Source organism: Drosophila mojavensis, unplaced genomic scaffold (genome assembly GCF_018153725.1).
Source record: "Drosophila mojavensis isolate 15081-1352.22 unplaced genomic scaffold, ASM1815372v1 contig_72, whole genome shotgun sequence".
In the NCBI taxonomy this organism is placed as follows: Eukaryota; Metazoa; Arthropoda; class Insecta; order Diptera; family Drosophilidae; genus Drosophila; species Drosophila mojavensis.
Genome location: NW_025318897.1, coordinates 2,747,542 through 2,760,946, shown reverse-complemented (window position 1 = coordinate 2,760,946; position 13,405 = coordinate 2,747,542). Strand labels below are relative to the sequence as shown.

At 45.1% G+C, this 13,405-nt stretch overlaps 2 protein-coding genes across 5 annotated transcripts in view; one reads left to right on the top strand and one right to left on the bottom strand.

Moving 5' to 3' along the window:
• The window catches only part of LOC6585851, a 172,558-nt gene that overhangs the window by 267 nt on the left and 158,886 nt on the right, over positions 1 to 13,405 (bottom strand). For 2 of the 4 annotated variants that reach the window (XM_015160831.3, XM_015160832.3), the window contains one exon: positions 49 to 1,074. In XM_015160831.3, coding sequence (XP_015016317.1) covers positions 49 to 1,074 — 1,026 coding nt within the window. The remainder of the gene's footprint in view (positions 1 to 48; positions 1,075 to 13,405) is intronic. The other 2 variants (XM_015160833.3, XM_044009373.1) reach the window with 1 other exon arrangement.
• LOC122757410 overlaps positions 1 to 13,405 on the top strand; it is a 128,566-nt gene that overhangs the window by 21,765 nt on the left and 93,396 nt on the right. The gene's annotated exons all lie outside the window — the stretch shown is intronic.

The following is a 13,405-nucleotide window of genomic DNA, read 5'->3' as shown; positions in this document are numbered from 1 at the left end:
TTCAAGGGTTACGTCAATGAATTTCTTGTAATATATTTTTATACTTACTCATCTTCCCAGGGACATACTGCGTTATGTTCGGCCTCATCAGTATATGTTAACGCAGGGATGTCAGGCTTTTCAGTTATTTTATCTCGTTCGTCAAATGAGCTTAACTTCTTAGTTGCAGAATTTCGTTTTTTACGCCGCCGACAAACTTCATCGTTGTTTAATACAGGAGTTGGAGTTTTGGCAGCTGCAGACTCATCTAAGGGTTCATCATCCACTATATCGACTTCTAGTACAGCGAGCGGTGCCAATGAAGGAGCCGGTGTCGGTGCAGGTGCTGTGCAGCCAAGATATCTCTCGGTTTCTATAATATCGTAGTCGAAGACTACGTCCTTATTACTAAAATGCATTCCTTCTTGATACTCATCAGTAGTGGGTGACAGTTCAACCTCATTTTCCTGAATATGATAATCAATTTTTTCTTCGACAGTAATTTCCGAGCATACATTTATCTTATTAACGCTTCCTAATTTCTCTTTGTTAATGAGATGAGAATTATTTTTAGGGTCACTTTCTTTCGTAAATATATTGATTGGTGGACCGGAAACAAGCTCTTGTAGCGTGTTACTATTTTTGTAGACGGAAGACTCAATCAGTTCAATTTTAACTTCTTTAATGACATCTAACTCTGATTCAAGTTGACGATTAATGTTAGTTGTCGATGTACTTGTGGTAATGCTATGTCTAGTATTCCTTTCGTTCTCTAATTGACTCGTTGGTGTCGGCGAGGTTAGGTGATGTTCACTGGCTTCTAGATCAATAATTTCGCTCTCCTTACTTAATAAATTAATGTTTCTTGCTTGCGATACTCTCGGTAATGATTCTGACATGGATAAAGGCTGATCACTATTTTGTGACATTGATTTACCTTCCGCATTACTTATAGTTAGTAGATCTTCTGCAATGATAATTCCACTATTATTATCAACACATGCACCGCGAATTTTCGGGGATTGTAAATTTAAGTTTACGATGGGTACCGATGAGGTCAAAGAAGAACTGACGCGTTTCGTCTCATTTTCACTGCTGAAGAAATGTGGAAAAAGAAACAGTTAGATAAATTAGACTTTTATGGTCTTCGTATTAACAATCCACAATAAAAGTAAAATTGAGCTAATCATAGAAAATAAATACAAAGAGTTAAGTTTTTGTTTCATGCTTCATTAACCCTTCTTCGATCAGAGTATGATAGTTTTATTAAACGTGTTAATGCCCGATTCCAATAAGACGTTCCGCTGAGTACTTGCTCTCTAACCCTTTTTCTAGTTACTTGTTACTCGTTGAATTGACACTACGCATATTACATACTGCTTAACACAAGTAAGAAAGCTCTAGTCGAGACTGCTCGACTACGAAATCCCCTGAACCCTTCTAAAAATTGATATTTAAATAAATTTTCGCGCCTTTCTGCTCACACAAAATAAACAAGTAAGAAAGCTCTAGTCGAGACTGAACGACTACGGGATCCCCTGATCCCCTTCGAGCAACTGATATTTCAGTAATTATTCGCATATGCACAGTTTATGGTTTAATAACTTTTTTGTGGATGGACTATATTAATGAAACTTTCAGATTATGAATATAACATAGATATGCATGTATTTGTTAACGCACAAGCTCCTAGTATTTGAAATACGCTACTTATAAATGTGAGGGTGAGGGGGTGAATTAGGGGTGGGGGTTATATTTTGACAAACCCGAAATTGTATAACACGCATTGTGAGGAGCAATATAGGTATGCACGTATGAGTGTATATGAACGTACGTATTTGTTGTGCGTTTATATGCATACACGTGCATATACATGTTGCTCCACACAGCGACGCGAATACTGTAGGAGCGACCCTCGCACTGGAAAGGGGGTCAAAGTCCTGTTAGAGGCGGTCGCTTTCGCTCCTACAGATTCAGCAATGGGTTCGCGTCGCACGCACGACGATCATCGGGGACCGTTAGCCGAGGTGCCGTTCGGGCAGTGAACATTTTCACTCGCATGGCAACAACGGTACTTCGGCCAATGGGAGGCTGCCACGCGATTTGGCGGGAAAGTGGCGTCACCCAGATCACGCCACTTTACCGTTTTTATGGGCACGAGCAACAAAAAGGCCCCGCTCCAGAGCCGAACAGGCCCCGTTACCACACGAAGCAGGGCCTGTGGCTGGGGTATAAAAGGCCACCAGCAGCTCCATACGCGCGGTCGAAACTATAGTGAAGAGAAGATATAAAGTGAAAGTCGAAGTGCGTGAAGAAAGTGCCAAAGTGAAGTGAAAGTCAACGCGAGTGGTAAATCAGGACTCCCAGGACATCGTGGGAACAGCAAGGACATCGTGGGAACAGCAAGGACATCCAGAGGGAATCCTTGCGGATCATCAGCGGCACCGATCACGACATCGGTGCATATTAGCGGCTTAAGTGACGCCTGCACATCTGAGAAAGTTCACGTAGCCGTGCGCAAGAGAAGTGTTTGTGAGTGAAACGTAGCTAGCGGTGTGCTGTGAACGAGTGGGATAGTAGGAGAGGCCTGTATATCTGAGCGAACCGCCAGAGTTTACAGATCGAAATCCTGGCGTTTCCCGAATCGTCCCGGTGAACTAGCGTGTTTTAGCACAACACTCTCCCAGCCGGAGTGCGTTGAACCAGCACTCAGTAGGTGTGCTTCGCTAAAGCCAACCAGCGAACCAGCTTAAATTTAAGTGACGTGTACATTTCAAACTTATTAAGAGAATATACATTTACGCTATAAAACCTAAATTCACAAGTGACTAATTAATATCGCAGGGGCTTCAACAAATAAATTTGTTGGCACGAATCCACAGTCAGCTGAAACTAGCCGAGCTTAGACTCGGGATAAACCGAAGGTTCGTTACAGCATATAAGTATACATATAAAATTTGGAGAGTTCAGCTTTACTGGTTTTCGATAATGCTTTTAATTGATAACAAAATAACGGGGCAAGTTATCTAATTTTAAAGCAAAACTCGACATGCGCGTGCTATACACGGACCTAGGGAAGAAAATTTCAAGTCTCTAGCTCTTATATCTTCTGAGATCGACGCGTTCATACGGACAGACGGACAGGGCCAAATCGACTCAGCTCGTCACCCTGATCAAGTATATATGTACTTTGTGGGGTCTGCCACGCCTCCTTCTGACTGTTACATACATTTCAACAAAACCATTATACCCTGATTTCCCATTAAAATGGGTAAACAAAAAAAGTTATTAAACAATTAACTTCTCATAGTAAGCGCACACTGCAGCCCATGCGTGTTTATGCGTGGGTGCTTGTGTGTGTCTGTGTATGTTTGTGTGCGTGTGTTTTTATACTCATTCACGAAAGTGAATCAGTATATTGGTTTTGTGCAATGTCCGTCTTGCTGTCCGTCCGTCCGTCTGTCCGTCTGTCCGTATGAACGCAATCTATTTCGACGCTATTGAAGCTAGAGACTTGAAATTTGGAACACATACTCGTGTATATCTCCGATTTATAAAGTGTTACAATTTTCCCGATCCGCCTACTAGTGGCGTGGCAAATCGGAAAATGCATTTTCCGATATACCAGAAATCATGTTAGTTGAAGAGCTAGAAAGCTGAAATTTTTTATGTATGTCCGCGTCGACCACCCAGGATCACGAGCTATGGCGGATATATCTCCGCCCATTGGGGGCGTGGCAAATCGGATAAAACTGTATCTCCTAAAGTTGTAAACTTAGAATGCTGAAATTTTGCATGTCAGCTAATGTTATGATTCTATAAAGTCTTAAGACTTAAGAAAAATTAGAAGTCTACACCCATTAGGGGCGTGGCAAATCGGACCTGAAGATATAGTGATTTTTCGAATTCTGCAATATTTTGGATACTATTGGTGCCAGAGATCTCAAATTTTGTATATATACTCAGGCTGATCACCCAAGACCAAAAAGCTTTGCCGGATATATGTCCGCCCACAGGAGGCGTGGCAAACCGAAAAAGTTGATATCTCCTAAAGTATAATAGCTAGAAGCTTCAAATTTTGATAGTTGAGTTACTGGTAGCCTCCTCTATCGATTCCTCAAACAAATATTTTTTATGCCTCTTTAGGGGCGTGGCATATCGAAAAATACCCTGTAATTTTCACTTTTTTTGAGGTTAAGCATTCAAACTTTGCAGTTAGGGTACCGTTATCTCGTTTTAAAAACTGACCAAAAATGAGGTGTCTACGCCCAGTTGGGGCGTGGCAAATCGGATAAAACCTGTACATTCTACAGTATTAGAGCGAAGCTTAACTACTAAATTGTTGATGGGATGTGAATGAGTATTCCGCAGTCGGTAACGCCCGACTGCAACGTTCTTACTTGTTTTTTTTTTTTTATATATTCGTTTATTGAAGATCTTAATATTTTACAAATTGCAAGTTGAGTGGTGGCTCGGATAGCGCGCGACGGCCGTAAAGCATTGCTTCGCTAGCACTATGCGCTTCCTTAGCCTGGTACAGCTCGTCTTCTTATTCGCTCGACTCTGCGGAGCTCCATCATCACTGTTGCCGCGAAGGTGCTTGTTAGTTCCCAAGCTTCCTCCGATTCCAGCATAGCGTTGACTATGTTGTCCGCTCTGATGGAGCGGCCCACTGCCTCTTCTAGACGACGCCTCTCCTCCAGGAACCGTCCACATATGAAAAGGATGTGGTTGGCGTCTTCCACATGCCCTCGCCCGCACCAGGGGCGACGAGTCAGTTTCCTCGTGACCAAAGCGCTTCAAATAGTTCCGAAAGCATCAATGGCCCGAGAAGATCTGCGAGAGATAGAAGTTAACCTCACCGTGTTTACGGTTAACCCATGGTTCAAGCTCCGGGATGAGCTTGTGCGTCCACCGCCCTTTAGCTGAGCTATTCCACTTCCTTTGCCATCGTGCAATGCTGTTCGCCCTGATAGCGTTGTGTCGCACAGGCGCGTGCGAACTCCGCTCCACGGCTTCGGCGACCAGGTACTCCAGTGGCACCATGCCGGCTATGACAAGCGCCGCATTATCGGAGATAGTCCTGAAAGCGCAGCTGACTCTGATTGCGCTCAGTCTGTAGATGGCGCAAATGTCCCGGCTGTAGCTAGGCGTTGCCATCGCTCTTGACCATATTGGCGCAGCATAGAGGATGACAGACCTAATGACGCTCATAAGAAGAAATCGTCCTTGCTGTTTAGGTCCCCGTGTGTTAAGCATAATTCTTGAGAGAGCTCTATAAGAAGCAGCTGCCTTTTTATGCACATATTCTAAGTGCTCGCGGAAAGTTAATCTTGTGTCTAACATGACGCCAAGATACTTAATCGCCCTCTTTGACGCGATGGTGACGCTGCCTATCCTTATATTGGCAATCTCCACTTTTTTGCGACTGCTTACTAGGACGACTTCCGTCTTGTGCGCCGCTAGCTCGAGCCCAGCTCCTGTCAACCAGCTTCGTATGCGATTGATACTTTCGCTGCACATATCCTCTGTATCATTAAGCTCCTTACCTATGGCGACGACAGCCACATCATCAGCAAAGTCAATGGTGTGTGCAGCCGCTGGTACTTCCAAGCGCAGTACGCCGTCGTACATGATATTCCATAGGAGAGGCCCCAGCACTGAGCCTTGGGGTACTCCAGCGGACACTGTATGAGTTTGGGGACCCTCACTCGTGTTGTATACCAGTGTTCTTACTCTGAAGTAGCTCTGTATTATCTCTTTTAGATATTTAGGGATATTATATTGTGACAGCGCAATCAGTATCATATCCCAACTAGCTGTCTTGAAGGCGTTGTTAACGTCCAGGGTCGCGATGATCCAGTATTGTTTCCCGAGTCTACTAATCAGGGCTCAACGAGCACTCAAATTGTGTTAGTTACAGACGAAGAAATCTTAGCAGCTCTCAGAGGTCTTAGAACCAACACAGCTCCAGGGCCGGACGGGATTCCAAATCGTGCGCTAAAGCTACCCTCGCCTTGCACCCTAGTACGTCCGCCGAATTATTCAACGAATACTTAACACAAGTGACGTTCCCTGCAAAATGGAAGACCCAGAACCTGGTATTGCTACCCTGGCTGGCAAACCACCAGACGAGCCATCTTCATACAGATCGATCTGCCTCTTAGACACCATAGGAAAGGTGTTTGAGAAATTGATCTGCTCTAGACTGGAGACTGCTGCGATACATTGTTGTTTGCCGTTTTATGTATCTCTTTGGTGGTGGTTGTTTTATATGTCGCTGTGTGTTTTGTTGTTGACTGTTTTGCATGCCGCTGTGTGTTTTGTTGTTGGCTGTTTTGCATGCCGCTGTGTGTTTTGTTGTTGGCTGTTTTAGATGTTGCTGTCGCTTTTGTTGTTGGCCGTTTTAGATGTCGCTCGCTTTGACATCTTCGTGCGCTAGCGATCGCTGAGCAGCCGACGTAGGCCCTTGACCCTTGCCTACGCTCGCTTGTTCTCGCTTCGCTGTGTGTGTAGAAATTTTTTCGCCTGGAATGCGTGCGGTTGTTGCCGAGTGCGCATGCACTGTAGGTGGATGCTGCTTGCACCTGCACTGCTTGTTGTATTGCATTGCGCATGCACTGGCAGCTAAGCTTTAGGTACTGAACTGTACACTGCTTGTTGCCATGCGCGCGCAATTTGAACATTTGTTGTTGCGCAATTATACAGTTAATTTCCCGGTGGAAAAAAAACGAAACAGCTTTATTGCTCACCCGTGTCTCCTCTCCACGACTTGAGATCCGCCACATCCGCCGTCCTGGTCCGTTTCTCTGCCTCCGACCTGATCTGACAGATAGCTGGGGACACAAAACTGGCCACTATATATGGGTCTCCATAGCGTGGTGCCAGTTTTGCTGCAAAGCCCTCAGCGGCATTAGACAAGTGGCGTTCCCTTTCCCACACCTTGTCACCTACGGCCAGTTTCCACTGCCGCGTCCGTAGTTTCGGTCCAGGTTTCGGCGCACTTTATTCAGCCTCTGCCCTGCTGCATGCGGCTGACCAGTCTTTCAGTTCTGACACCGCTCGCAACGCTGCACGTACGCCCGCGCATCCCGATACATACCGGGCCAGTAGTATCGTGCGGCCACCCGAGCAATTGTTTTCCGGCTCCCAAGGTGGCCAGCGGCGACTGCATCGTGGCTCTCTTCCATTAGTTGCTTGCGCCGCTCCGTTGGCACACATAGCTTCCACGCCGCCACACTTTTGTGGCCGGCTTGATGCGGACTGTGCCGATATAAGTTTCCAGACTCTTCGCGATAGTCTGGCCACTTTTGTGGTGCTTTGCGCAGCTCCTGGCGCAGCTTGGTGAGCCAACGACATCCTGTCCCAGCTGGCGTCTCCTTACTAGCGACCAAGCGGCTCGCCTCTTTCTCCAGAAGCTGCCGTGAGAGTGCATCTGCTACCACATTTCGCCTGTCTTTCCTGCGTCGAAGATACCGTTGCTTATTGGTCTTGTTGGGTGCCCTTCACCTCCTTATCCACATAAAGCGGTTCTTGACTATCCATAGTCACCTCCAGTGGCGTCTTGGGACCCGCTTCCATGCTTACAGCAACCATCGATAACTTCGCTTCCAGTTGGCGGCTTGGTTTGGGATCTCTTGGCCCAATTTACAGCGCCAAACCGCCACACTCCAGTGTGGTGCCTATACTAGCCAAGAAATCCCAGCCTAGCACCAAATCGTCGATCACTCCTGGCAGGATCAGCAACGGTATCTGGATTTGCTGATTTCCCAGGCTGATCGTCGTCTCCAGCTGCGAGTCCACCTGACTGCAACTGCCGTCCGCCAAGCGTATGCGCCGCCGTGTGGCGCGCACCACGCCCCCTCCTCCGAGCCTCTCAGCGAGCCTCTCACTGATGAAGCTGCTCGAGGCTCCCGTATCAATCGTGGCCTTCTGCTGTGAGACTCCAATGGCCACGATCGCTGTCAGCCGGCTGCCTTCGTCCTGAAGACTGCTGCTCCCGCTCGCCCCTGGATGGCGGGTGCCGCTGCTCGTTTCCCGACTGGCAGCAGCTAGCAGTTCGCACTCCGATGCGCGATGCCCTTTTTGGCCGCACATTCGGCAAGCCCTGGCTGGATTTGGGATGTGCGTCCTTGGTCCTGATGCGCCTGTCCTTGGCGCAGGAGAAGGCTTCGCCTCATCATCCATGCGACGATACTCCGCGTCGTCTCCAGCGTCATCCATGGCCATCAATCGCGTCCGGCCAGGCCGGACCAGTTTCAGCAGCTTCATCACCCACGCCGTCCAGTGTCGGTTGTTGGCCTCATCGCCCTCGGGATCATGACCAACTCCAAACCATATGTTTCAGCCGACCACTCCACTTGCTCCAGGAACTCCAAAGGCTTTGTAGTGCCATCACTTGTTTGGCACCTTTGGATACTCCTGAGCTGTGGTGCCGAGCCCTCGTGGCCTTATATCAGGTTGCAGGGTGGATGTGGCTCCCATATCACCTTGCCGCGTATCTTGCAGGCACGCAGCTGCACTAGTGGAGGGCACATACAGCCGCACCACATGCGCAAGCTATGCCTTCAGATCGTCCTCCGTGACGGCGGTCGTTGCCTCATCCCTGAGTGAGGCACGGCGTCCATGCAGTCGCTCCAGCTCGGCGATCCTCAGTGAGTAAGGAATGCTTCCTTCATTCCTCTCAACCCACTCGCCAAACTACCTCCGCATAACGTCATAAATACTAATTAAACTCTTATCGCAGGGCCCCACGTTGGGCGCCAGTTGTAACGAACCTTCGGTTTGTCCCGAGTCTAAGCTGGGCTAGTTTCAGCTGACTGTGGATTCGTGCCAACAAATTTATTTGTTGAAGCTTCTGCGATATGAATTAGTCACTTGTGATTTAGTTTATATATATATATATAGTCTTGAATATAGGAATAAATTTACACGTCACTTATTGTATGATCTCATGCTGGTTCGCTTTAGCAAGGCACAACGGCTGAGTGCTGGTTCAACGCACTCCGGCTGGGAGAGTGTTGTGCTAAAACACGCTAGTTTCAGTGGAACGATTTGGAAAACGCCAGGATTTGGGTCTGTGAACTCCGGCGGTTTGCTCATCTATACAGACCTCTCCTACTATTCCACTCGCTCACAGCAAAACACTAGCTTCGTTTCACTCACAACACTTCTCTTTTTACGCACGGCTACGTGAACTTACTCAGATATGCCGGTCTCGCTTAAGCTGCTGGGCTGCACCATCTCTCTGACTGACGGACGGACCCCGTATGGAGCTGCCGGTGGCCTTTTATAGCCCAGCCACAGTCCCTGCTTCGGGTGGTAACGGGGTCTGTTCGGCTCTTGAACGGGGCCTTTTTGCCGTTCGTGCCCATAAAAACGGTAAAGTGTCGTGATCTGGGTGACGCCACTTTCCCGCCAAATTGCGTGGCAGTCTCCCATTGGCCGAAGTACCGTTGGTTCCCTGCGAGTAGAAGTGTCCACTACTCTCACCCGGCCCGAACGGCACCTCGGCTAACGGTCCTCGATGATCGACGTGTATGCGACGCGAGCCCATTGCTGAATCTGTAGGAGCAAAAGAGGCCGACTATAGTTGGACCACTAACCAGAGAACACATAGACCGGACAAGTAGTGTAAAGCATTCATGCATTTTAAAAAAACATTCATTCTGATAGGTAAACCCACGATCATTGAATCAAAACAGGTACTTAAACATAAGCGCGCCTCTTCAATTAAAGCCCAAAATCGTTCACACCATTCTAAGTTGAGGGAGGCACACGCCAATGTTCATCTCCCAAGCATACATACAAACACATACACACACGCACATGTAAAGGCACACAGGCATACAAGTGCTTCTACAAGTTATATCCCAAAATTGTGAGCAGCGCCTCCCATGCGTACACACAATCAAATGTATGTACATACATACATACATATGTATGTGAGCACTTCACAAGATCGACCAAATGCAAATGCTGGGATTTAAAATTGCTACAGGCAGAAAGAGCTTCGCACACAGGCATACAAATGTTCATAGTACATGCAGCATACTGTAAGTGTGTGTGTGCATGGTCGTCGCGAAAACATTTTCATTATGCGCACCAACGCTTTCATACCCTTCCCACAAATAATAACGCAAACGCATGGCAAACGGTTTGAAAAGTTCGGTATACTCTTCACACATAAGGGTAGGCATGGGCTCTCGCTGCGAAGAAATTTCAATTTGTGAGCGCTGCTTGTGCTCACATGCATACATACATATACATATTTGAGAGAGCAGAGAGCATCGTGAGAGAGAGAGAGCAAGGGAAACATTCAGCGCAGAGGGATCGTTTGTTCAACAGTCGAGCATCTCGGTCGAGCGCATGAAGCGAAATGATTGTGCTTTCGTATATTTTCGTAGCCCGAACCCAAAAAGTGAAGAGCCGAGCAAATACGAAGTGTCTGGGAGATAACTCCCGAAAAAAAGTGTGCAAAACGCTTTACACTACTTGTCCGGTCTATGTGTTCTCTGGTTAGTGGTTGGACCTTGACTCCTTTCCAGTCGCGAGGGTCGCTCCCACAGTACTCGCGTCGCTGTGTGGAGCAACATGTATATGCACGTATATGCATATAAACGCACAGCAACTACGTACGTTCATATACATTAATACGTGCATACCAATATTGCTCTTCACAAGCTTAAGTAACAATTTTAACAAAAACGGAAATTGCAGAAATTGCATATAAGCATACATTAAAAAAAAAATTAGGAGACTCTAGCAATAAAGGTGTAGAAGATATAATTCCCAAATTCTTTTCTTTTTATTATTTATTATTCTTTTTATTAACTTTTCTTGCAACTTCTTTTATTACCGTCCTTTTTCTTTTTCTATACTATATCTCTTCTTACTTTATCTTTTTTTTTTATACCCTGAACCCATTTTCAATGGGAAATCAGTGTATAATGGTTTTGTTGAACTGTATGTAACAGGCAGAAGGAGGCGTGCAGACCCCATAAAGTATATGTATTCTTGATCAGGGCGACGAGCTGAGTTGATTTGGCCCAGTCTGTCTATCTGTCCGTCTGTCCGTCTGTCCGTATGTATGAACGCGTCGATTTCAGAAGATATAAGAGCTAGAGACTTCAAATTTTTTTAAAATGTCCGTAATTACAGCGCGCATATCAAGTTTATCATTAAAAATCGATAACTCATCCCGATCTTTTTTTTATCGATAAAAAACCATATCGAAAACCAGTTATAAAATTATATCTTTTACTTGTTTTAATTCTTTTTATACCCTGAACCCATTTTTAATGGGAAATCAGGGTATAATGGTTTTGTTGAAATGTATGTAACAGGCAGAAGGAGGCGTGGCAGACCCCACAAAGTGTATATATTCTTGATCAGTGCGACGAGCTGAGTTGATTTGGCCCTGTCCGTCTGCCTGTCCGTCTGTCCGTCTGTCCGTATGTATGAACGCGTCAATTTCAGAAGATATAAGAGCTAGAGACTTCAAATTTTTTTTAAATGTCCGTAATTACAGCGCGCATATAGTGTTTATCATTAAAAATCGATAACTCATCCCGATCTTTTTTTATCGATAAAAAACTTTATCGAAAACCAGTTATAAAATTATATCTCCTACACCTTTATTGCTATAGTTTCCAAATTTTTAATGTATGCTTATATGCAATTTATACAATTTCGGTTTTTGTTAAAATTTACCCCCCACCCCCATATCCACCTCCTCACCCACTCTTTTGTAAAAAGCGTATTTCAAATACTAGAGACTTGTGCTTTGGCAATTACATGCATATCCATGTTATAATCATAATCTGAAAGTTTCATGAAGATCGTACGTCCACAAAAAAAAGTTATTAAGCAATTAAGTTTTCATAGTAAGCGCTCACTGCCGCCCATGCGTGTTTATGCTTGTGTGTGTATGTGTATGTAAATGTTTGTGTATGTGTGTGTGTGTGTGTGTGTGTGTGTGTGTGTGTGCTTGTGTGTGTGTGTATGTGTGTGTGTATGTATGTGTGTGTATGTATGCCTGTGTGTGCGTGCGTGTGTGTGTGTGTGTGTGCGTGTTTCTTGTGTAAGCTGGAGGACGCGAAAAATTATTGAAATAGTTATTACTCCAATGGTTCAGGGGATCTCGTAGTCGAGTAGTCTCGACTAGAGCTTTCTTACTTATTATTATTTTTTTTTTTATTATTTTAAGAATTATTTTAATTATGTTAGATATAGTTAATAACCTACATTTTAATATTTTACTTTTTTAAGTTTTCTTACTAACACTTTCTTTTCATAGCTTCAATAGTATCACTGACCATATTTGGCTGTGAGACGTGGGCATAGCTGGCCGGACTGGCAGATAAAATACCCCCATCTGGTTGGTGTTACTATTGAAATTATATCCTGCACTTTGTATAGGCTTTTTTAAATTAAAATTGACTCTCGTTTTGGCAATAGCTTTAAGAAATAAATAAAACAAGTAAGAACGTTGCAGTCGGGCGTTACCGACTGCGGAATACTCATTCACATCCCATCAACAATTTAGTAGCTAAGTTTCGCTCTAATACTGTAGAATATACAGGTTTTTCCGATTTGCCACGCCCCAACTGGGCGTAGACACCTCATTTTTGGTCAGTTTTTAGAAAGAGATAACGGTACCCTAACTGCAAAGTTTGAATGCTTAACCTCAAAAAATGTGAAAATTACAGGGTATTTTTGATATGCCACGCCCCTAAAGAGGCGTAAAAATTATTTTTGGGGAATCGATAGAGGAGGCTACCAGTAACTTAACTATCCAAATTTAAAGCTTCTAGCTATTATACTTTAGGAGATATAAACTTTTGTGGTTTGCCACGCCCCCTGTCGGCGGACATATATCCGACAAAACTTTTTGGTCTTGGGTGATCAGTCCGAGTATATATACAAAACTTCAGGTCTCTGCCATCAATAGTGTCCAAAATATAGGAGAATTTAAAAAATCACTATATCTTCAGGTTCGATTTGCCACGCCCCCAATGGGCATAGACTTATAATTTTATCTTTAGACTTTATAGAGTCATACCATTAGCTGACGTGCAAAATTTCAGCATTCTAGGTTTACAACTTTAGGAGATACAGTTTTATCCGATTTGCCACGCCCCCAATGGGCGTAGATATATCCGCCATAGCTCGTGATCTTGGGTGGTCAACGCGGACCTACATACCAAATTTCAGCTTTCTAGCTCTTTAACTAACATGATTTCTGGTATATCGGAAAATGCATTTTCCGATTTGCCACGCCCCTAGTGGGCGGATCGGGAAAATTTTAACACTTTATAAATCGGAGATATACACGAGTATGTGTTCCAAATTTCAAGTCTCTAGCTTCAATAGCGCCGAAATAGATTGCGTTCATACGGACAGACGGACAGACGGACAGACGGAC